Source organism: Clupea harengus, chromosome 21 (assembly GCF_900700415.2).
Source record: "Clupea harengus chromosome 21, Ch_v2.0.2, whole genome shotgun sequence".
Taxonomy (NCBI): Eukaryota; Metazoa; Chordata; class Actinopteri; order Clupeiformes; family Clupeidae; genus Clupea; species Clupea harengus.
This window is the reverse complement of record NC_045172.1, coordinates 15,477,220-15,500,552: the sequence shown is the minus strand read 5'-3', so window position 1 is coordinate 15,500,552 and position 23,333 is coordinate 15,477,220. Positions and strand designations below refer to the sequence as shown.

The 23,333-nt window shown below is 40.6% G+C and overlaps 1 protein-coding gene across 2 annotated transcripts in view; it reads left to right on the top strand.

The window, feature by feature from the left end:
* gpc6a (glypican 6a) overlaps positions 1–23,333 on the top strand; it is a 153,034-nt gene that overhangs the window by 96,843 nt on the left and 32,858 nt on the right. Inside the window, exons 6-7 of one of the 2 annotated variants that reach the window (XM_012840812.2) lie at positions 1,288–1,431; positions 3,205–3,234. In XM_012840812.2, the coding sequence (XP_012696266.1) occupies positions 1,288–1,431; positions 3,205–3,234 (174 nt within the window). The remainder of the gene's footprint in view (positions 1–1,287; positions 1,432–3,204; positions 3,235–23,333) is intronic. The other variant, XM_012840813.2, reaches the window with a different exon arrangement.

Here is a 23,333-nt window from a genome sequence, read left to right as displayed (position 1 = left end):
TTGTCGAGGTTTGTCCTGAAACTGAAAATGCACCGCACTACAAATGCACCACAAGGTGCTCCAAATCACAGATTTTTTTCCCCTAGTCGACGTCTTTCATGAGAAAAGAACAGACAGCTCCAGTTCAGACCTACAGCACCAGTATAGTTTTCTATAATACATTTTGACAGAGAGTGGACTTTGTGTTGTAGCCATGTAGTTCTGTAGCATGGCTGTCATATCACGGCTACGTTACAGCTCTGAGGAGAGGGAGAGAGAGACTGAGCAAGAAAAGAGGGTATAGAGAGGTAAAGAAAGAGAGGAGTGAGTGAGTGAGTGAGTGAGTGAGTGAGTGAGTGAGTGAGTGAGTGAGTGAGTGAGAGAGAGAGAGAGAGAGAGAGAGAGAGAGAGAGAGAGAGAGAGAGAGAGAGAGAGAGAGAGAGAGAGAGAGAGAGAGAGAGAGAGAGAGAGAGAGAGAGAGAGAGGGGAAAACAGAGAGAGAGAGAGAATGAATATGTTTAAGACAGTAGGGAATCACCATGCTAGCAGACTGTACTGCACTAGGGGAAATCACTGCTGAGAAAGACAAGCTCTTGTCAGGAGAGTCATGAATGGCATTAAAGTGCTCCATCAACACCAGCCAGGAAGTCCAGCCTTAAAGAGAGGCGAGGGAAGCAAAACAATATGCAAACTGTACTGACAGGAGGAGTGAGATTAAGCCTGACTCGGTCTCCAAAGTAGGGTCTTCACAAGGTCAAACAGAGAAATACACTTTTAAAGACACACTGCATAACAGCCTTCTCAGCTCAGGCTGTATTCAGATGTCACCGTCTCCGAGAACTGAGATGTTCAGTACCCCTTGAAATTGAATTGGTATTGTTGCATTGCTTATTGGGGGATGCCTGCTGTTTTCTTAGTGTGCTTAGTTTTTCTATTAGCTCACAACAATCGCAGTTGCTCACTTTGAGGAGCTACGAGGAGAATAGTTAGGATGATGATTCTGCTCTTCATTGAGTCGACTTTTTTGTTTGTCATCTGTGCTCATTCACTGATTGACTGAATGTTCTTGCATGATCCATTTTTCGAAAAATATAACCAAAATTACATCTGACTGATTTGGTTTTCTTTTTTGTTTGCTTCTTCAAAATGCCACGTCTCCATCACGTCTCCATCAAGATCAAATATAACAACGTTTATATACCAGACAGAACACATGTAATTCAATCCACAAGGCATCGTAGACATTTTTAACCCCGGAACCAAACAACTGCCCTTGTTTTCTCACACTGAAACCCCCCTTAATTGCAGGTTTTCCAGGGATGTGGGCATCCCAAGCCTGCTGGAATGGGGCGGTCGGCCCGCGGCATCACAGACACTTTCAACGCCCGCTTCAGACCCTACAGCCCAGAGGAGCGGCCCACCACCGCCGCTGGCACCAGCCTTGACCGCTTGGTAAGGGCGTGTGTGTGTTGTGTGTGTGTACGTGGATAGGTGTTGTGTTTGTCTTAGAAGGGTGATGGTTTGTGTTTGGGTGGGTGTGGGGGGCTGGGGGGCGTGTTGTGTTAGTCTTAGAAGGGTGGTGTGTGTGTGTGTGTGTGTGTTTGTCAGTGTTTGGGTGCATATCTCTGTGTGTGTGTAATGGGTGGTAGGGAGGGAGTGGCTCTTGTGGTCACAGGGGGTATGTTTTCTAAATAGTTGTGAGCGCAAAAACCAAATGGTGGGCCGTAACACTCTAGTGGAAAATTATTTCTGCAACCAAGTGAGCAACCCCCTTTATATTCCACCTCTTTATTAAAGTTATTCTCCACTGTTAAACAGAATGTGTACACATACACGTGTCCATGTGGCAGTGGGCTTGTTTGTAAGGATTACAGTGTTTTGGTGCTATTCAATTAAGATGTAACTAGAGCATGCCAACAGCCAACAGCTGACTAATTACAGGGCTATAATTTGTAAACAAGAAAGCCTGTAATTTTCCCCATTAGTTTCCCTTAAAAAAAAAAGAATTCTATATGCTTTACCTTTATTTGGCTCGCTCTACTAGCACAACACTCAGATTTTAAAATAGATTGCACATTTCGTTTCGTTACTAATTAAATAAAAGGCCCTGGATTTTACTGGGGTTTTTTGTTGTTATTTTTCCCACACGGTCCTAGGCCTGGCGAGTTAAAAGCTAAGACTTAATGTCAGTCCCACATGGCAGCTTGCTGTGCAGTCTGGGCCAGATCCGGGCCAAGGCCACAAGTGAATCATATAATGGACCAGGGCCCCCAGCTGGTGTGGATTCGGCCCAGATTCGGCCCAGTTTCAGCTGTTACCTGAGTAACGCCATCCGTCCGTTAGTGTCGCCTGTGTCTTGGGCCTCTGTGTCTCGCGTAAGCCGTCGTACACACACTAGACAGTGCTCATTCCTCCACTAGACACATTCAGAACTAGTTAGCGTTTGCACCTTCCAACTTCAGAGACAGAGAGTACATACAAGGCCGTAGCCAATAGGGAGGCGGTGGGGTGGGCGTGGGGGGTCGGGTGGGTCGTCAACCACAGAGCCACCGAGAACGAGCGCTCTTCCGGTTGCCTGTGCAGTATTTTTCCCCAGATAGATACTCCTTCATTTCCTGAAATAGACTCTGGAAGAAAGTATTCATCTACCCTGAAATTATTCATCAAAATGAAACCACGCTGAATTATTAATTGCATGATGAGAGAGGTTGTCACAGAGGCAAAGTGACAATCCTTCCTCTGAGTATAAAATAAAAAAAAGAAACTATGCTCATATTTCATTCATATTTAGTGTTTCCCCCCAAAGATAATTGACTATGCCCATCTGTGCGTCGATAATACCTTTGCTTGAAACCAAATTCTAATTGAGTATAAAGATGAGGTTTTGTAGATGGGGGGGAATGAAGCTGCCGCAATTGTTGGGAAGAGTAATGAATGACACCAAATCAAATGTTAGGGGTGGAATGGAAAATAATCTCAAAATAGCTCCCTTTTCTATATCAGTGGTGTGTGCGGGGGGAGGTGGGAAGAGATTGAACATACCTGCCATGCCGTTTTATGAAATGAAATGTAATAGTGGCTGCTGCTGTTCTCTCTTGTGCATGGAGATCATGTTCACCCCAAGGCAAACTGCCTTTCTCTCGTTCTATCTCTCTCTCTCTCTCTCTCTCTCCTCTACCTTTTCAATGAAATCCCTCTTTTCTCTGTTTTGCTGCCGCTTCCCAGAGGATTGTCTGGAGGACAATGCAACACAGCGTAAGCCTTACAATCCTCCTCTTCCTTTACCTCAGTCATTTGTCTTGTGAATTCAAGCCCCCACTGTTACTTTCTCTGTATCTCACTTTCTTTCTTCGTTCTCTCTCTCCTTGTCTCTCTTTCCCCTCTCGCTGTCTCACTTTCTCTCTCTCTCTCTCTCTCTCTCTCTGCCCACTCTGTCTGACTTTCTCTCTTGTTCTATCTCTCTCTCACTTCCCCCTCTATCTCTGTCTCTCTTTTTTCGTTCTCTCTATCTCTCTCCCTCCCTCTCTTTCTGTCTCTCCTCTGTGTTTTCCACCTCCAGTGCTCTGTGAGATTTGAATTATAATGTCTGCTGCTTTTAGATTGTCTATGAAGGTGTTAGTTGGGGTCAGAAAGGTCATTCCCTCATTAGTGCTCCTTGGACACAATCAGATTATGAACAAGGGGAGGGAGATGAAAAATGGAATGCGCCCGGACATCACAGTCCAATGATTAAAGTAAAGGGAACTGATCTCTCTGTCAGCTTTTTTTTTCATGAGAAAAAAAATGAAGCAATACTTTTTCACAGTGATTGTCTCTGTTTGGATACATTTTTATGCATGTGGGACCAGTCCAATGAAACTGTCTTAAGAATCGCTCTTGTGCGAGCTACAGGGTTTCCTAAGCCAAAACATGAGGTTTCATCGGCTTGAACTTTCATGTGAAACACGGCCAAGTCGTATATGTTAACAAATTATCCCCTTCACTAATACAATATTCTCAGACCGACATTATTCATTTTTTTGGCTTTACCCAAAACTTTTTGTGCACTACATTTCTCATGTTGACTTATTGCACAACTCACCGGGGTCTCGTGAAGTGGAGGGCCCAGGCGTATAAGTTGAGTCTGATTTAGCTTGTCAGTGGATGGGCCCTCGAGAGAGAGATCCACTCTTGGCGTTGGATTCCATTCCCACCCAGAGCCTGTCGAGCCCCCAGCATGCCCGGCTAATGGACTCGGGTCCTGCAGGAGACACTCAAGTCACCTGCCAACTTCTCTAGTGAAGACCCAAAGCAGAATGAGAGCAACTGTGAGCCAAGGCTGACATACACACTACACCTCAAGTATATCTAGCGTGTACTTGTTACCACAAGTCAATGAAATATAAGTATTCATAATGATATATACATCAAATAAAAAAACACTGCAAGCATTTTTAGGATCTTACCAATTACAACTGCTATTTTACATACAGTATGCATACGTTGGTCATTCTTTGTTTAAATATTTATGTGAAGATTTCATTAAGTTTGCATCAGTCCTGCACGGTGAAGAGTAAACTCCCTTTTAAAATGATGTGTGTTTGTGTGTGTGTGTGTGATATGAATTTCATTCCTAGGTAATGCCACAGGCTCAATCTACTTTGGGTTCAGCGTCCTGAATCAAGCTGTATCAAATTTTAATGAGCATCGCATAATCCCTTCCCACAGTTGCTCTTGGGCGTAATGCTAGGACTCTGACAGATTAAATGTGCCCTTAAAATTGGCCTTGCAAGACTCCAATAAGCACAGCTAATGGCCTGTGTGGGAGTTTCTGTACGATTTTGCCTGGGTATTGTGTTTGTTGTCTTGGTGTGGGCAGCGCTGTGTGAATTCACAGTGGGTGTCATTCAGATGGCATTCAGCCGCCAGGGCTTTCTGTCACTCCTGCCTCACCATCACGGTGCCCAAGTAGACTCTTCAGTCCACACAGTATCAAGCCTTTGGAGATTTTTACATCGTAGATTGAATGTTGCCAGGGGATGGGGTGGGCTTCTTTTATTGCAGGTACTCAGCATGGCTTTGACATCATGTCTCATGCATGTTCTGACAGCTATCTTGAAAAAGGTGCAGGAAGGGTTGTGGTATTTAGTCTAGAAAAAGTTAACTTCCTTTAGAAAAGCTTTGTTTGCACGTGTTGTTCTCGGCTGTCTGTAACTCAGAACCTCTCCCTTCACAAATGTGTTGTAGAAGGAGAGCAAGAAAAATCAGAGAGATGTTCTGAATGTTCTGAGAGTTTTACAGTTCAGCATATTCTATAATATTTTCAAAATCATATTTGCTTGAATATTCATAATTCAGAGACTGTGATGGTGCTTTAGATCTTCAGAAAGGTTATAGACAAGAGGTCATTTTTTATATTATGCTGCATTATCTGCATAGATATCCCCCAGCAGTGGGGTAGGTGTGCTCCTGGTTTTTTCTCATTTAGCCTGGAGGAAATTGCATTCAAGTCAGGACAGAGTATCTCTGCAGTAGGTTTTTTTAATGAGGCGGGAGTGTAAAACTGGTCCATTTGTGAGGATCTGTGTGTGCGAACTCCACTGTAATCGTGCTCGCCAAACTGTTGTCTGCTCATGACGCGTTGCCAGGAATGGAATATTCCCAGGATGCTGATTGAGATGTTTTAGGTTTCTGACAATTTCAGATAACTATGCGGGCTGCTATAATGGCATGGCAGCATTTTATGCTTTAAGATAACTGGAGCCTGCTAATATTCGAAAACCTAGACTCACATTCCCAGATTGTCGGCCAGAATTGCATTTTTGGCCATAGATGCCAAAGTGGAATTTCCCTCCAAAATAATGAAAATGTTTTATGACTTTCAATGTGCCAGATTTCAAGGCTATTTGGTCTTGGATTTTTACTTATTCCCTCAAAATCATAAAATGAAATGGTTTTGTTCCATTGTTTGAACCTCTGTTGGCCATAAACCAATGATAAAATATAGTAATGGCTTTTCAGTCATAAAATGGTAGCAGTTATCCTTAAGGCTCCTAATTACAGTTTAACATAGAATCAACCCAGAGGAAATATCTTCCTTTAAATGTAAACCCCCACAAAGAAAATATTTTCCCTGCAATGCAGAACCATCACTTATGCTTCCTACACTGCTTGCCAATGCTATTTTACTGTGTGCTGCAGAAATCAGTGGACATAAACACACACACACACACACACACACACACACACACTCTCTCTCTTTCTGTCTCTCTCTCTCACACACACACACACACGCAGAGGGAGAGAGAAAACTCCCTTATTTTCTGGTGACAGTTTTATGGTGACAGTGTCGTGATGTCAACTTTTTCAGTAGAACACAATAAGATGCCAACATATCTGTTAAAGCAAAAATCACCGTTCACTGTTCTGACTTTCTTCCGTATCCACTCTTTTTTTTTATAAACACTGTTGATGGTCACCGACCGCATAACAGTGTGGTGACAGTTTACGGTCAGAGGCTGTGCGTTTCTGCACTAAGCACTATGAAAAATAAGGATGTGGTTGGCAGAAAAACATCGCTTATAGAAAGCATTCCACTGCCACCACCACCCCCCAACCCTCTCCATTTCCAAGACACTGGCTCTCGAAGCGGCCAACTGTGACCAACCCTCGTAACAGAGCCTGGTCTCTTTAAAAACTCCTCATTTCATCAGATGGCTTAAGTTACAGCTTAATGGGGTCGTACGTTTAGATACCTCCTCTATTTTTCGCTTTCCTCCCAAGCCCACAATTACCGAGTGCCTGTGAGGGGCGAAAAGAAGACAAGTGTTTTCCTCTGCCAGGGCTAGATTCACAAACGCTGAAATGCGTTGTATGCCTTGCATACTTTCAGCCAGTTGCCTCTGATCAAGAAATAATTACTTTTGCTGGAACTTTGGAAAAACGTATTAAACATAGTTGTGTGAGTTGTGTGTTTATTTTGTAAAGTGTAACCATTAGTGTCATTGGTGTCGTAACTTTTAACCAACAGTGTTATTAAATGTATTTGAAGTGAAGCCTTTCTTGGATGCCAAACAAATCTTAATGAGGTTGTGGAGTCAGTCATAGCTCTCTCTGTGGGCCAAAACCTGAAAGTAGTGGTGTTGGTGTCTGAAAAATGTTGTTTTCTGTGCCGTTGCTGTGCACTTTGTTGTCACAAAATCTACTTTTCAACATTATAATTATGAATGTGTAAAAATTGTCACATTCTTGCTATCATAGTTATTAACACATTCAAAACTGTGGTAGCATATGTTATTTTGAGTAAGTAAAGTGGTAAAGTAATTGATGAGACTTGAACTTTGCCTCACATACTGTCCCTTGCAGAGAGAGAGAGAGCGAGAGAAATAGAAAGAGAGAGAGAGAGAGAGAGAGAGTGAGGTTTGCACTGCATTCTAATGCTAACTTTCTCCTCCCCCTTTCCTCATTATCATATCTGCAGCACCTCAGCAGCTCTCCCACCTCTTACCATTCTGTGCATGTCCTGTGCTGGCAAATCCATTCATTAATCCCTGGTGGTGTGTCAGGTGGTCTCTCGTTCTCTCTCTGCGTTTGCAGATCAACCCATATCCCTTTCTTGAACTCCCTGCTCACCCATGGGTAAAAGGGGCACCATGAAAACACGTGGAAGTTAGGCTTTCCTCAGCTTTTTCCAGTTGTGTGTTTGGTCCAAAGCAAACGCTTGTTTGTCAGTCTTACTTATACGGGTCCTTACTCTCTGTTGAGCCAGTGTGGTGAACGTAGACATCAAGGTTAAAGGAATGGATAGGGCATGAAATCAGGGTTGGTGATCTGTTTAGACATGCTGTCATACAGGGACATAGAAGCGTGTGAAATTTTGAAAGAATTTGTATGGACATTAGTTAGACAGTTAGACATTCCCCTCTTCGTCTTGAGTATGTTAAGCATGCGTACATTTGAATATGCAAAGAAACCAGGTATGTGCTTGCTAGTGGTGGATTCCTCGTCCTGTTTCCAGTGTTTGCCTAGAATGTTTGTTTTCTTTCATATTTTAACTTAAGGCCTTACCACAAGAGCTTTCTAAGACCATCTCTGCAAACATATGTACCCCCTGACGTATGTGTGAAATTAGCGTAGTTTTGAGAAACTTGCACCTCAGAAATAGCTCGCCATGGCTGTAGTATGTCACTTTCTCCGTTCGCACACATCAAATGCAGTCATCGTGTGATTTCACGGTCTGGATATTCACCCTTTGCAGGATTTATACCATTGTTTCACGAGTCCGCTCTCTCCTTGAACTGAATTATCTCCTTTTTGGCACCTTCAATCTTTCAACTCGGAGAACCCCTCCCAGTGGTCCCACTCCGGTTAAATAAAATAGCGCGCTGTAACCTCGATACCGGCTGATCGCGACCGCAGTCAAACAAGATTTACTTTTCAATACTCTGCATGCCGTTAATTACGCTTTGGCAAGTCCAACCAGCAGAAGCCTGTCTAGTAATAAACAGCCGGGGCCAAAGCACTCTTGATTGGATCACTTTTCCAAGCGGCCTTTTACAGCTCTCGGGTGTGGTATTAAATCTATGCTAGATTAACACGTTTAGCTCATAAATGACACCGAGGGGTTTGACATACAATAGGAACATCTCCTAAAAGGCTGAATGTGACACGTTTTATATGTATTTCTGTTTCTCTTTCATGTCTTTGGCAGCCAGCCCTGCCATTTTGTGAAGAGGGCTGTATTCAAGATTTATTTCTCTCTTTTTTCCATTTTAGTTAGACATGTAGTCCATTTCTATGGGTTTTATAAGGGACAGATATTTTTGAGATGATGCACTATGGTAGTCAAAACCTTTGACCAGGTTCCCAAAAGTTTTTATAAAATGTCATAAAAATGTGTGTGGGGTGTGTGTGTGTGTGTGTGTGTGTGAGTGTTGTTTTTTTTTCCGCCTCAGCTTTCTGGTCTCACCCTGCCTTTCACCTGGTGTCTGAATAAATATCTGAGCCATCAAATACTTTTCGCAATTCTGTAAGTAAGCTTTATGGAAGTAATATTCGCTAAGAGGGAATGTTCCGGGTATGAAATATAATTTCTCTCAGTCTTTTAACATTCCGGGAGGGAAGGACAGAAATAAATAAAATGTCTGGTGTGCTCGGTGCAGCTGGCAAAAGTGCTGTCATGGAAACGGATAGGGTGTAACCCTTAAAACACACATATGGTTTGTTTTGTTCTACTGTGGTATGCGTGCTGCAGATAACCACGGTGACTCATAGACATTTTTCCCGACATGATGTATGAGCCTTGCCACCAGATTTAACGTCGACCTAAACGTACTTAATTTAGGAGCGGATCAGAGGGCAAAAGACAGGGATCCAAAACACACATTCAGAATTGCATGCTGGGTTCTTTGAACGGACCCATAAGAACCCGTGTCCACCTTTGGGCTGAAAGTTTCGTGGCATTTTGAGTAACCAGTCCGTCTAAGCACGGTTGGTTGTGCAATGATTTAAAACAGGTTTATGTAAGGTTTGCTTGGCAGGTAGTCTGGCATGATGTGGCCTATATATCCATTCTGTTAAATAGACAAAAAGAGCCTTCAGTCAGGTGTTCATGTTCAGAGCGAGGTAGTCTGTTCTGCAATGTTACCATTCATTCAGTCAAATTTACCCGTTTGGCAGGAACACACAAATGGGCAGGTTTGCTTGCCAGTTGAGGTAATAGGTGTAAAAGTTCTACCACCCATTAAGGTCATAATGTAGCTGTGGAAAAGTGTTCCTAATGACCTTGTGTAGACATTATTACTGTTATTGACTCAACGTGCCTTAGCAATTATATTATACTCATTTGATCACACACTATATTTAAGGGATTATAAAATGTCTTACATAATGCCTTACATAAACCATTATGAGTTAAGGAGTGACTAAATATATATATATATAACAATTACTTTACATGATTAGCAGCTTGTACTAATATTTGGTGTTGTGCTTTTCTAATAATGATACAAATCTTAAAGAATTGTCTGTAAAAACTTCTGAGACCCTGTTATAATCTCTCTCTCTCATTACTGGAATTTAATTTTGTGCATGTAAGCGAGAGATATCAGAGTTTTTTACTCCCCCTCCACAGTCCCCATTGTTATCCCACTGTGTGACCTCTGGCGGGCTAAAGGACAGGGCACCCAGGTATAAAATTCCCCATCTGTGCTTACTCAGGAAAAGAACACAGCGCGCTGAATGGGCATATGCTCTCCTATAAAGAATTCACAAAGGGAATATTAGCACTGTCGCTGTTAGTCTTTCATTTAGCACACACACACGCACGCATGCACGCACGCACGCACGCACGCTTGCACACACACACACATACACACACACACACACACACGCACGCACGCACGCACGCACGCACGCACACACACACACACACACCACTGTGTTCATTCAGGTGCTGAAGTGTTTTGGTATTAGAGTTTTTTTGTTTTTTTAAGATTCAGTTTTGTCATTCTGTTAAAAGAATAAGCAGTATTGAAGGTGAAATATATAGAAATATGTACCCTGACATTTCTCCCAGTAAAAGCTGATTTGGGGGAGATCTGAGGTTGGTATGGAGGTGGCATTTGGCAGCTGTGAATAGCGAACAGGATGGTGTACTGAGCGTGCCTCTAAGTCCAGGGCGAGTCCTCTGGGTATATGGGCAGTAGCAGAAGGCTGAAGAGTGGAAAAAGCATATTGTTGGATGCTGCAGTGACATCCTGGGACTTAATGGGCTCAGTTACTCTGGGGCCTGACCCTTCTGTTCTCTTCGTTTGTGATTTTCAATTTTTTTCTTCTCCTCTTTCTTTTTCGTCTCCTTTCTTTTTTTTTTCTTTTGCCGCATGAATAATAAATAAGTCCGAGGCGTGCAAGAGTAGCCAGCAGACTCTACACGTCTCCTCACAGGAGAGTTTCTGACTCGTAGAAAACCATACTGCAGCCAGTTATTATCATGTCCGCATTATACCACAAAAATGTGTATTAAAGATAATCAGCAGACGTTATTTGACAGGTGCACTAGGATTTACCTTCTGATGTATGTATTCTCACCTGACGTGGCAGGAGTCAAGGTTTTATGAGCTAATCTGTAGTGTGAAAATAATTCAGATGAAGTACTACAGAGTTGCTGGCATCGCCTCTGGATGGAATCAATAAAAATGAAAACAGAAAGCAAGCCCTTTTTTTCCGTTGAAATAATTGATAGCGCCAGTGTTGATACAAGTTGGGCTGTTATGCTGTACACAACCTAAATTGATTTTCCCCACTTTCCAGTGATATTTTATATGATAAGATTTCACATAGGTGTTCTCTTGGAGTAACCGCAAAACCTAAAACTCTATGCTATAGAATACTTCAGAAATGTACCTTATTTTACTTGTTATTTTTTCCAAAGAGCTGTTTAGTAATACCATTTACCATGTTACACTGGCCTCAAACACACCATCATAAAAGTGACAACATTGTCGCAAACATGGAATTGCAGAGGCCTTATCTGTAGTCATCATGTCATTCAATGTCCAGTGACATAATAGTCATCATGTCATGTCATTTTTCATAACTATCATAACAAGTTATCACAAGACATCATATTATCAAACATTTTGAAAGTCATGACAATTACCAATACCAGCATTCTGCATTACTGAACACTAAACACCATAATTACAATTCATGACAAGGTATGCCATATAGTATAATGTGTTTTTGACATTCCTATGACAAATGGCTCAGTGGCTCAGGAGCCCATGTTTAAACTTTTTTTTTAAGAGGTGAAGTTCCAAAACATATGTTACTTTTCATGCCGTGCTTTACTGACAATCCCTTTTTTCCCTCTGTGTTAAAGGCAGTGTCTTTGGGATCCATGACTGTGATTCCTCTGTGTTAAAGGCGGTGTCTTTGGGATCCATGACTGTGATTCCCTAAGCGCAATGTACCATAGGTCTGTTTGATGGCTGTGTAAAACCTCAGGTATTACCAAGGTTACCGTAATCCAGCCCAGATTTTAACTTCAGTTTTAACTCCAGGGACAAGAGGCTCTGCCCACACTTACCCCCCCCCCCGGGCTTTAGTCATCGGTATCATCAGATCTCACACACACACACACACACACAGACATCCACACATACACACACCCACACCCACACCCACACACACACACACACACACAGCCTTGTAATTGTTATAAGTGGGAGCCACCTCTCTGGAACATGCACTATGGGATCCACCCTTTCCTGAGGCCCTAGAGCACTGAAAAAAATCAGGCATGGTCAGCTGAATTTTAGAAATACAAATATCACTTCAAATTTGTAATTTAATAAAGTTCACTTTTTAGCATGACTAGGTGGTCACTTATGGGGACTTTTCATGCCATTGGTAGTCGTGGGGCCCATTATTCACACACCTCAGGTATACCTTCCTTCTGAGACAACAATTCACACACCTCAGATAAACATCACTTTTGAGTCCATAATTCACACACCTCAGGTAAACCTCACTTTTGAGTCCATAATTCACACACCTGAGATAAACCTCACTTTTGAGTCCATCATTTACACACCTCAGGTAAACCTCACTTTTGAGTCCACAAATCACACACCTGAGATAAACCTCAGTTTTGAGTCCATAATTCACACACCTCAGGTAAACCTCACTTTTGAGTCCATAATTCACACACCTGAGATAAACCTCACTTTTGAGTCCATACATCACACACCTCAGGTAAAACCTTACTTTCTAAGTTAATTATTCACACAACCTGAGGAAAACCTTACTTTCTAAGTACATTATTCACTAGTGTCCACAGGCAACACCAGTCAATTTACATTACATCTTCACAAACACAGACCCCAGCAAGTAGGATGGTGGCTAAGTTGGAAGTCCCTCTGAAATAATGTTAAAATCAACACAGTTAAATAATACAACAAAGCAATGACACTGTGATGCACAACAAGTGCCATTTTATTTTATCCTGGAGTGTGTGTGTGTGTGTGTGTGTGTGTGTGTGTGTGTGTGTGTGTGTGAGTATGAAGGATGTACAAAAGGATCATTAATTAGAACACAAGTATATTCAAAAAAAAACTCAAGGATGAACTCAAGGATGAACAAGGATAAACATAAAGTGCAAGAGATAGTGCAGGCCCAAGAGGTAGTCTGTTGTTTTAAGCATTTTTACAAAAAATAAAATGGCTTTCCTTAATGCCAATTCTTTCTTTTAAAACAGAAGTTATCCATCAACTCAAAAATATCCCTTATACCTTCCAAAAAAACAACAACAATCAACAACACCGTCTCTTATCCCTCTCTCTTCTCTCCTCTCTCTTATCCCTTATTCCTCTCTCTTCTCTCCTCTCTCTTATCCCTCTCTCGTATCCCTCTCTCTTCTCTTCTCACCTTTCTCTTCTCCCTCTCTCTTCTCTCTACTATTTTATCCCTCTATTCTCTCCTCTCTCTTATACCTCTATCTTCTCTCTCTTATCCCTCTCTCTTCTTCCTCTCTTCTCCCCTCTCTTCTCCCCTCTCTCTTACCCCTCCCTCTTCTCTCCTCTCTCTTCTCCCTCTCTCTTCTCCCCCTCTCTATTCTCCCCCTCTCCTCTCTCTTCTCCCTCTCCTATCTCCTCTCTCTTCTCTCCTCTCTCTTCTGTTCTGTTCTCTTCTCTCTTCTCCCTCTCTCTTATCATACACCAGAGTTAAACTGAAATATTTTGCACAATTCAAATAAAAAAGCAGCATCCCCTAATCCAAGTCCCCTTTTTAAAAGAAAAACATTTTAGAAATAAAAGAGAATAACTGCAACTTAAAACTTGCAGGCAGAGTTACCTCTTTAAAAAATAATAATAAATAAAATTATAAAGGCTATGCCATACTCTCATGGGGAGGTTTTGCCCAAAAAACAATGTACTTTGAATAGCTTAGTTTATTTATGACCCCCCCTCCATCACAAACATTAACAGAGGTATTTTAACAGAGTATGTCTTCTGTGTGTTTTTTTCTTAAGATTTTCTCTTGAGAGCATCGATTCGATTTTTTACGTAAAACTTGATGGCCTTCCAATCTCTGTCTTTCAGATGAAGAGGCTCTGATTTCAGGCAACCATCACAATCAGCTTTACCAGGCACATGACATGTCCTAATAAAGTTCATCATATGTTTTTCAACAGCATGAATTTCTTCAGGCTGCCATTTTTTCCTCTGGACAGGTCTGCGTACTACATGAGAAATACATTTAACAAAAGACTCATGAATGAGAAAAAAATACATACCTTGTGAGAATAAGCTTTCAAATGATCTTGGTGTCCTCCAGCTGGATTGTTAAAAATAAATACCTTTACATGATCTGATCACCCTCTCTCCCACGCAGTCTGTCTCTGTGACTTCACCTTCATTTCCTTGAAATTTAAATAGAATCATGAGATTTGACAAACTTTTTCCCTATATGCCACATTTCTCTTAAAAGGGGTAATGATGATACATTCCCTCTTACAGTGGACTAGACAGCTACATGAAAACTCATATGGTACAGTAGATACAATCCGAGACTGTAGCGGCAATATATACCCGATTAATAAAAAAAATTCACACATGGAAAAATAAGCATACTTTTCTTTGCCATGTGGCGTGTGCGAAGCGGGGTCGCTCCATGTGTCATGTGCTCTGGGTGTGCATCATCTCCACCTACATTTGCCATAAAGAGAATTAAATAAACAAATGATTGCAGAAGTAGTACACACAAGACTTAACTATAAACTTAACTAAGATGTAATTAAATAATAGGACACTTCATCTATTCATCAAGATAAACATTGACCTCCTTTGTGCAGCTGATGCTGGACTACTTTCTATACTCATCCTCCTCGACCTTAGTGCAGCCTTTGACACTATTTCACATTAGCTTCTTCTAGAACGTCTAGCCAACATTGAAAGCCATGGCAGTGCACACCTGTGTTTAACAGCCTTCCTGACTGACTGAAATAATGACCATTTAGTCAAAGAGCTCAGCTGTCACCAAGAGGGTTCCCCAGGGCATAGTTTTGGAGCCTCTCCTTTTATGATTTCCCACTCTGCAATATCCTTCGTCATCATGGTGTTCAGTTTCACTGCTATGCTGATGACACTTAGCTTTACATGTCTACAAAGCCCATTGCCTCTCTTCTTTCCAGCACAATAACTGCCTGTCCTCATGACATCAACTTGACCAAAAATGACCTGAAACTAAACAGCAACATATTACAACTACCCTAACAAACAAATTATTATTTGAACTTTTTAGTTACATTCAAATGGTAGCTGTCAGTACACAGGCTTTCCTATCTGTGGTCATATGGATATGCCTTCACACCTTTCACGCCCAGCACCACCTGCCCCAGACTGACCCCAACTATTCCCAGTTTCTGTTAGTCATTGGCTGTGTTCCGTAGAATTCAAATATCTCGTTGCTGAGACCATTATGGGCTAAGATCTGCTGAATGGACACTTTGAACATGGAACTAACACATTCTCCACCAATTCAAAAGAGTCCTTGCCCACTCCATCACTAGATCTACTTAACTTGGAGTGAATAAAAATGAACAAATTCAAACTATATACGATTAGTGTTTTCATCTGGAGTTTTCAGTGAAAATAGGATGATCTTTTAATACTATCACTGACCCAATCACCAATCAATAATATAATAACACTAAATAGTTGGACTGCTTATGGACTGACACATCCTACCAGAGCAGAGGGGGAACTGAAAGCAGACAAGTGAATAATAAATACTGAAGGAATACAGAGTATTAGTCTATAAAAGTATAGTAAGTATGGCAAGTATTGTTTCACAATCTTGTATTACTTTTGGTGTGGCAAATCACCCAAGGATAGCAAAGCGATGCACAAGTACTGTTACGTTTAAGCTAGCACAAGGCCATGCCAAGTTTTTAAATCAATAATAATCTTAATACTCTCGACATAAAACTTAGACAAAACAAAGTAGGAGTTTAATATTTTACCTCCAGACTCATCATCCATGTCACTGTTTCCATCATCCTCAACTGTTTCCATCATCCTCAACTTTCCCCCTATGAAGACATAGGGGGGAAATGATACATGATTATAAACTTCACAATCCAGGTATAACAAACTCTCTTAGAAACAATGTGAAATGATGTTGCAAAATATATATATATATTAACTTTGTGCAGTATCGTGCTTCATTGTTAAACAGTATGGTATTGTGCAGCCACAGCAACCACCCCATCCTACCAAATAACAATGTAGCACTGGGCAAAGTTTCTGTGCAGCCAAAGCATCCAATGCATCCTATCCTATTCTTTCAACATTATGCTGGACTTTGTAGGGATTGTAATAACCATCTTATTGTGAATTTATTGTGATTTGACTTACAGTAAATGTGACAACATTCCATCTTATAATACTATTCATTACGCCAATGCAAACATAGCCTACTTTATTTGGATTGGTTATCCCCATAATATACAAAAAAGACCAGTCCAGGTGATTACGTTCACCTTTTAAGAAAAGCATGAACATTTTTAATATTTTTGTTGCATCATATCTCCTGAACCAAGCATGATAGAACAGTTGCAGTCTATCCCTATGTCTATCCCTATGTTTGTGAATAGTTAGAGTGTGATTGTACCCCTCAGAACCTAACTTCACCCACTGCATAATTTGAAAAGTCTAAAGTGGGGTAGGGCCTAAGAAGGGAGCAGGGATTAGATGAGAGGCCGAAATCTGCTGAAATCAATCTTATTATAGCCATCATAAAATTGACACTATTAAAGAAAGTTGGACTTTTACCTTCCAAATCATCCAAATCATCCAAATCATCCAAATCATCGTTTCCAACACCTTCAACCCTATCTGTAAAAATATAGGGGAAATTATGTTATGATGTGTTTGTAAACTGCACTTTATACAAGTAACAAACTTGCTAAGAAATGTTGATTTATTTTCTTTTAACATAATAAATAAAAGTTAGCTATGAAGTATCATGGGTCAAGAATCTAAAAAAAAAAGGTTATTTAAAGAATAAATGTTTTAATATTACATCAGGATCGATGGTAATGTCATCCAAGCTTTCCCCTTAAACTCGGAAAGACGTCCCGTCTCAAAAGCCATAAGGACCTTGCTAATCTTTGCAAGCTGCAAAGTCCCCTCTGGAAGCCTGTAAAACTGCCTGTGGACACGTATGTCATGTCCTAAAAAATCTGCTAATTGATCCAATTCAGTATTTGAGAGGTTCAACACTTTGGAGAGTGTACCAATTTGCTTGCGCAGTTTTGTGGAGCTCAAAGTTTCTGGATGCTTAGCACCACAAGCCTTGGCAAAAAAGTTAATGCAATCAGAGCCACGAAGCAAGTCATGGCACTTGGACGTGCAAAGAGATACGGATTACATTTCTCCACCCACATTCAACTCTCTTTGCCACCAAGAGTTCAAGTGACCGTATCATCTCCGGGGTTCAGCAAAATGGGGACTTTTCGGCCTCTCTTCCCTCTTATTTTCGATTCTCTGAAAGTGTTTACAAAGTTTTTTTCTAATTCTGAAGAGCAGCATTAATGTCATCATGTGGTCTGATGTGTCTCTCTGAGTGAAGTTTGGAAAGTAAGCATCCTTAGAAACTTCTCCCTCTCTGCGGCGATTGAAAAGTATTACCTTTGTAAGTGTGACCATGGCAAGGTTCGACCAGTCAGTTGTAGATGATTTTGATGACAAGGCATTGCTGTGCTCCTTTTCTTTTCCATCCAGATATGAATGAAGAAGTTTCACATCCTCAGTGAAAGGAAGCAGTAGTGGAGAATTCCATTTTCCTTCTTCAAGTGTTCGGTGTGCTGATGCGGAAATCATTTCTCGCCACTTTGTGTTATATATCTGACGGAAATTCCGTGCTGATCTAGCAGTTTCCTCATCACCTTTGACCAAGGCTTTACTTTCTATGAGTTCTGAAATCTTTGTCAGACTTTGTCCCAGTTTCAAAGCAAGAGATGAAGTCTTGAATGAACCATTTGGTCTGTAACCAGCAACATGTTTCACAGCAAGGACAGTCTCCATGAAGTTGGCTGGTGTGATCATGTCATGTATTTCCTGAGAGATGTGACTTCTCTTGCACTAACTACAAGTCTACCCAGCTCTCTCATCTTCTGTCGAATGTATTCATGCTTCGACACATCACTCCCTAGCCTGTTACAAAGGTGCTGTCCCATCTCCAATATACACTCGTCATCTTTGACCACAAGTGAAACTCTATCTTGACTCATTTGGCTCATCACTTTCCTCAAGGTAGCGCTAGTTGTAACAGATGAAGCTGAGACTGTAGCACACAATGAAAGTATTCTGTTCTTACCTGGTCTGGGTTTGACATCAGTAGGTTTAAAACGGCATTTCTTTGCATGCCTCCATAGCACTTTCCTAGTATAAAAGCCTAGGCAGTAGGGGCAGTGGACGAATTCCTCACCCTGAGCATCTTCCGTCGGCCTTTTACAAGGAACAAGCTTTCCACTGCCTGATTGAAGAACATTCAAATTATGCACGTAATTCCCTTTTTTCCGCAGGTACTCTAGCTGCAAGCGTCTCTCAGTGGAATTTGGAGGGTGACTGAAGGCCCTTGCCACATCAACTTCATTCTTATGCTTCCTTCCTAAATGCTTCGAAATCTTTGTGAAAGACTTTCTGCAGAAAATGCAGTGCTGCTTTTTGTCGTACAACCTTGATCCATTGCATTTCTTGTGGACAACAGACACAAGTACTTTGGCACTCTCCTCTGTTTCAGTATCATTTGCCATGCTCGCTTGTTTGTCTGCATCATGCGTCATATTTTCCTCTTTGTCTGTATTGTGTGTCATACTTTCCTCTTCGTCGGTATTGTATGTTATACTTTCCTCTTCATCTGTTTTGTGCGGCATAGTACTTTGAGATAATCTAAATCTCTTTTTAGGAAAGATCAGTGGTATTTCACAGCTACTTTCTGAACTTTCGTCAAAACCTTTGGGCACCCATTCCTCTTCACTATCAGGGCAGGAGTCATCAGAGTCAAACAGCTTCTCCGTTATAGGTGGGATACCATCCTTCATCTTAAAGTAAAATAGATACAAACAAAATCAAGATAAACAAATTGACACATCATGAGTGTGTACAATTTATCTCTGAAGTCTGACCAGAGGTCTGATATCTGAAGACTGATCAAAGAGGCCTGTAGCATTCCGGAAACATAAAATGTGAATGTAATTTCAGAGGCATTTTACCAGTATGCTTTTTGTTCTTCTCAGTTTTGGCACATATTCATCACCAGTTGACAATTCTGAATTCTAAAAAACAAACAAAGAAATAACAGAAGCAATACGAGTTTTAAGTCGAGGTCAACGATTTTACAAAACATATGCAAAAATCAGGGCAAGAGTCATCAGAATCAAACCTGTAGCATTCCTGAAACATAAAATGTGAATGTAATTTCAGAGGCATTTTACCAGTATGCTTTTTGTTCTCCTCAGTTTTGGCACATATTCATCATCAGTTGACAATTCTGAATTCTAAAAAACAAACAAAGAAATAACAGAAGCAATACGAGTTGTAAGTCGAGGTCAACGATTTTACAAAACATATGCAAAAAGACAAAAAGGCCAAACAAATTAAACATATGTACAAATACGGCTATCTAGACAACTAGTGTTTTTGGTGGTGAATAGCTGGGCTATGCAGACACACCAGGGCACAAGTATTAATTAAACAGTATAGGCCACCTGTATCAGCTACTGTGTAGGCTCTGTGTAGATTTAAAGCCGTATCATACATCACGCTTATCAAAGAAGATATTTACATTACAAGACATTACATACATAAGAACGTGTGAGCCTAAGGAGTGGTATAACATCTGTGAAGGACCTGTGCAGCATCTTTAGCATCTGTGCAGTGCATGGCAATAACAGCCCTTTTTTCCCCTTCTCCACTTCACAATTTTGGCAATGTTTTGCAGACATGCCAAACACCGCTATTATCAGGTCTGTTTCGGTCGTGTCCATCTCTTGTGTGTAGTGCTAGGTTTTGGTAACCAAACTCTCTTTTACGCATGCGGGTCGCTTCAGATGATAGGCAAGTATAAACACATGTATCGGATAAGGGTTTCTTTTGAAAGTAAACGCAAACGTACGGTCCAAAAAATCGGACTTACGCAAAAAAATAGGAACTGGGCATTAAGACCTGCAGTGTTAACGCAGCCAAAGATCATTTAAAAAGCTAAACCGCTTGTCTGGATGGAGATAATTTTCATTTTACAATGCTGTTTTACAAAATTACTGTGTTTGTGTGGACAAGACCTTATAAGTGTCATTGAAATATATTCTGTCGTATGTTGCTGTAAAACTGGCGTGACCAAGATAAAAAATATTGGATTGGCTAGGTTATAGGGTTTGAGTAGGTCAATGTGACAGTGAGAAGTTTGGTCGCTGTAGGAAGTTCCGAACCAACTTCTGAATTGTGACAAGTTACAGATTATAGAATAGAGATAGTGCAACTAAAACAACTTGCTCAATCTGCCAGATATCACAAGAAACTTCCATGTTCACATGAAATAAATTATATTACCTTAATGTAGTGCCCACTATTGTAAATCGTGAACATGAAAGAACACACATTACCTTGTTATGGGTTTTGTATGTCAAGACTTGGCTAGAGCAGCTCGCATTTTCCAGGTCACTGGTTTCTTCTTCGGAGCTTGTGTAGTCCACCAATTTAAAACAACAAGTGTCCTCAACCTGGGGAATCAGTTGCCAAATAGATCTAATGAAGTGCATGACAATATCAGATTTCAAATTCAGGCATGACAACTACAGAGAGAAATTATACCATAACAACGCTAAGGTTAAGTGTCTGTGCTATATTTTTCATGAACAAATACACCTAAACTGGATTTGTACTGTCAGCTTTTGTATAAAAACAGTCTCATTCATTTCCAATACAGAATGCTCAAAGTATAATTATTAAATTACCAGCATATCTGCTTTTGGGAATTCAACCAAAGCAGGGTGGGCTGTATTCATGCTAGTGGTTTCATCTCCACTGTTGGAGGTCTGAACAGTAATCACATCACTCTGAACAAGAATAGAAATACATTCAGAGTTGAAGTGAACATGTACTGTATGTACCAACAGTTTAGCCAAAGACCTACTGTTATAGACATGAAAATAGAGACAAATACACCAGTCTATACTGATGGTAAGATGAAAACAACTCACTACATGTAATCCAACTCTGTTACTATCTACAGTCACTGCAAACTGCAACTGCAAACACACACTTGTGTTTAGTCAAAGGTATATGTGGGGACCCATGAAAGAGTTGTCAGAGGTCAAATCTCACACACTAATCTGGACAGATGAGGTCCATATTACAATGTAATTTGCAAATAGTCATGATGAGAAAAAGATGGAGATCTAAAATCAAACTTCTGAACAGTTTGAAGCTCTCCATTTTCTGCTCATTCTAATCCTCTCACTGGGATTACTAGTTTAATAAAAATAATAAAAGCATAACAAGAATAGGGTGAAGTGAACAAATACAACTCAGGTAGATTTGGAGGGGTAACTTTTGTAGACACAATATTCATTTTAAGATAAGGAATGCACAAAATACCAAGATTCAGTTACCTGAAGATCTGCTCTTGGGAATTCAACCACAGCAGGTTGTGCAAAATTAATTGTGCTGATGTCATCGTCGTTGCTGGAGACCTGCAAAATAATCAGATCAATCTGAAAAGAACACAAATATATTCAGTGTTAGAGTGAACATGTATGTAGTGCCAGCCCAAAAAAGATCCACTGTCAAACATGTAAACACACATATACCAGTCTATAATGATTGTTAAATACTAACACTTCTTCATAAGTAACCCAAACAGCTACAACCTTACAAACTGTGGCAATCCTACTTGAGTTTTGTCAATGTTATATATGGGCCCCAATATAAAAGTTGTGATAAATGGGTCTCACACACTCATCAGGTTTGCCTCGTGGACACTATTACAACATTAGTTACAAATTGTCACTTTCAGAAAGAGTACAACTTAATTAAAACTTCCCAACAGTTTGAGATTCATTGTCTTCTAATCATTTAAAAATGTGGCTGGAAATTACTACCATAACAAAGCTAAGGTTAAGTGTCAGACAGCTATCATATTCATGAACAAATACACCTGAAGTGGATTTGTCATGGCAACTTTTGTGAACAGAATAAGTTACCAGTGTAACTGCATTTGGATATTCAACCAAAGCAGGGTGGGCTGTATTCATGCTGGTGGTGTCATCTCCACTGATTGAGGCCTGCACAGCAATCACATCACTCTGAACAAGAACAGACATACATTCAGTGTGGGAGTGAACATGTACATACTTAAAATGTAACCACAGACCTACTGTTACAGACGTAAAAATAGAGACAAATACAATGGTCCATATCAACGGTAAGAGGTGAGCACCTTATAATATGTAATCCAACTCAGTTACTATCTGCAGTCACTACAAACTGTAAAAAACACACTTGAGTTTCGTCAATGTTACATGTGGGGAACCGTGGAAGACTTGTCAAAAGTCGAATATCACACATCTATCTGGCCCACCTCATGGGGTACATATCAAAACATCAGTCGCAAATCCTCACTTTCGGGGAGAGATGAGCAACTTAACTGAAACTTCTCAACAGTTTGAGGATCTCCATTCTCTGCTCATTTAAACTACCTAGCTGGGGTTATTACTTTATTACAAATTATACCATAACAAGGCTAAGGTCAAGTGCCTGAGTGCCATAAAACTCATGAAAAAATACACCTTAACTGGATTCCTAGTGTCAGTATTTGTGGATAAAACAGCCAAATTAAGTTTACAATACAGAATGCACAAAGAATATTTAAAAAGTTACCAGCAGATCTGTTTTTGGGGTTTCAACCAAAGCAGGATGGGCTGTATTCATGCTGGTGGTGTCATCTCCACTGATTGAGGCCTGCACAGCAATCACATCACTCTGAACAAGAACAGACATACATTCAGTGTGGGAGTGAACATGTACATACTTAAAATGTAACCACAGACCTACTGTTACAGACGTAAAAATAGAGACAAATACAATGGTCCATATCAACGGTAAGAGGTGAGCACCTTATAATATGTAATCCAACTCAGTTACTATCTGCAGTCACTACAAACTGTAAAAAACACACTTGAGTTTCGTCAATGTTACATGTGGGGAACCGTGGAAGACTTGTCAAAAGTCGAATATCACACATCTATCTGGCCCACCTCATGGGGTACATATCAAAACATCAGTCGCAAATCCTCACTTTCGGGAGAGATG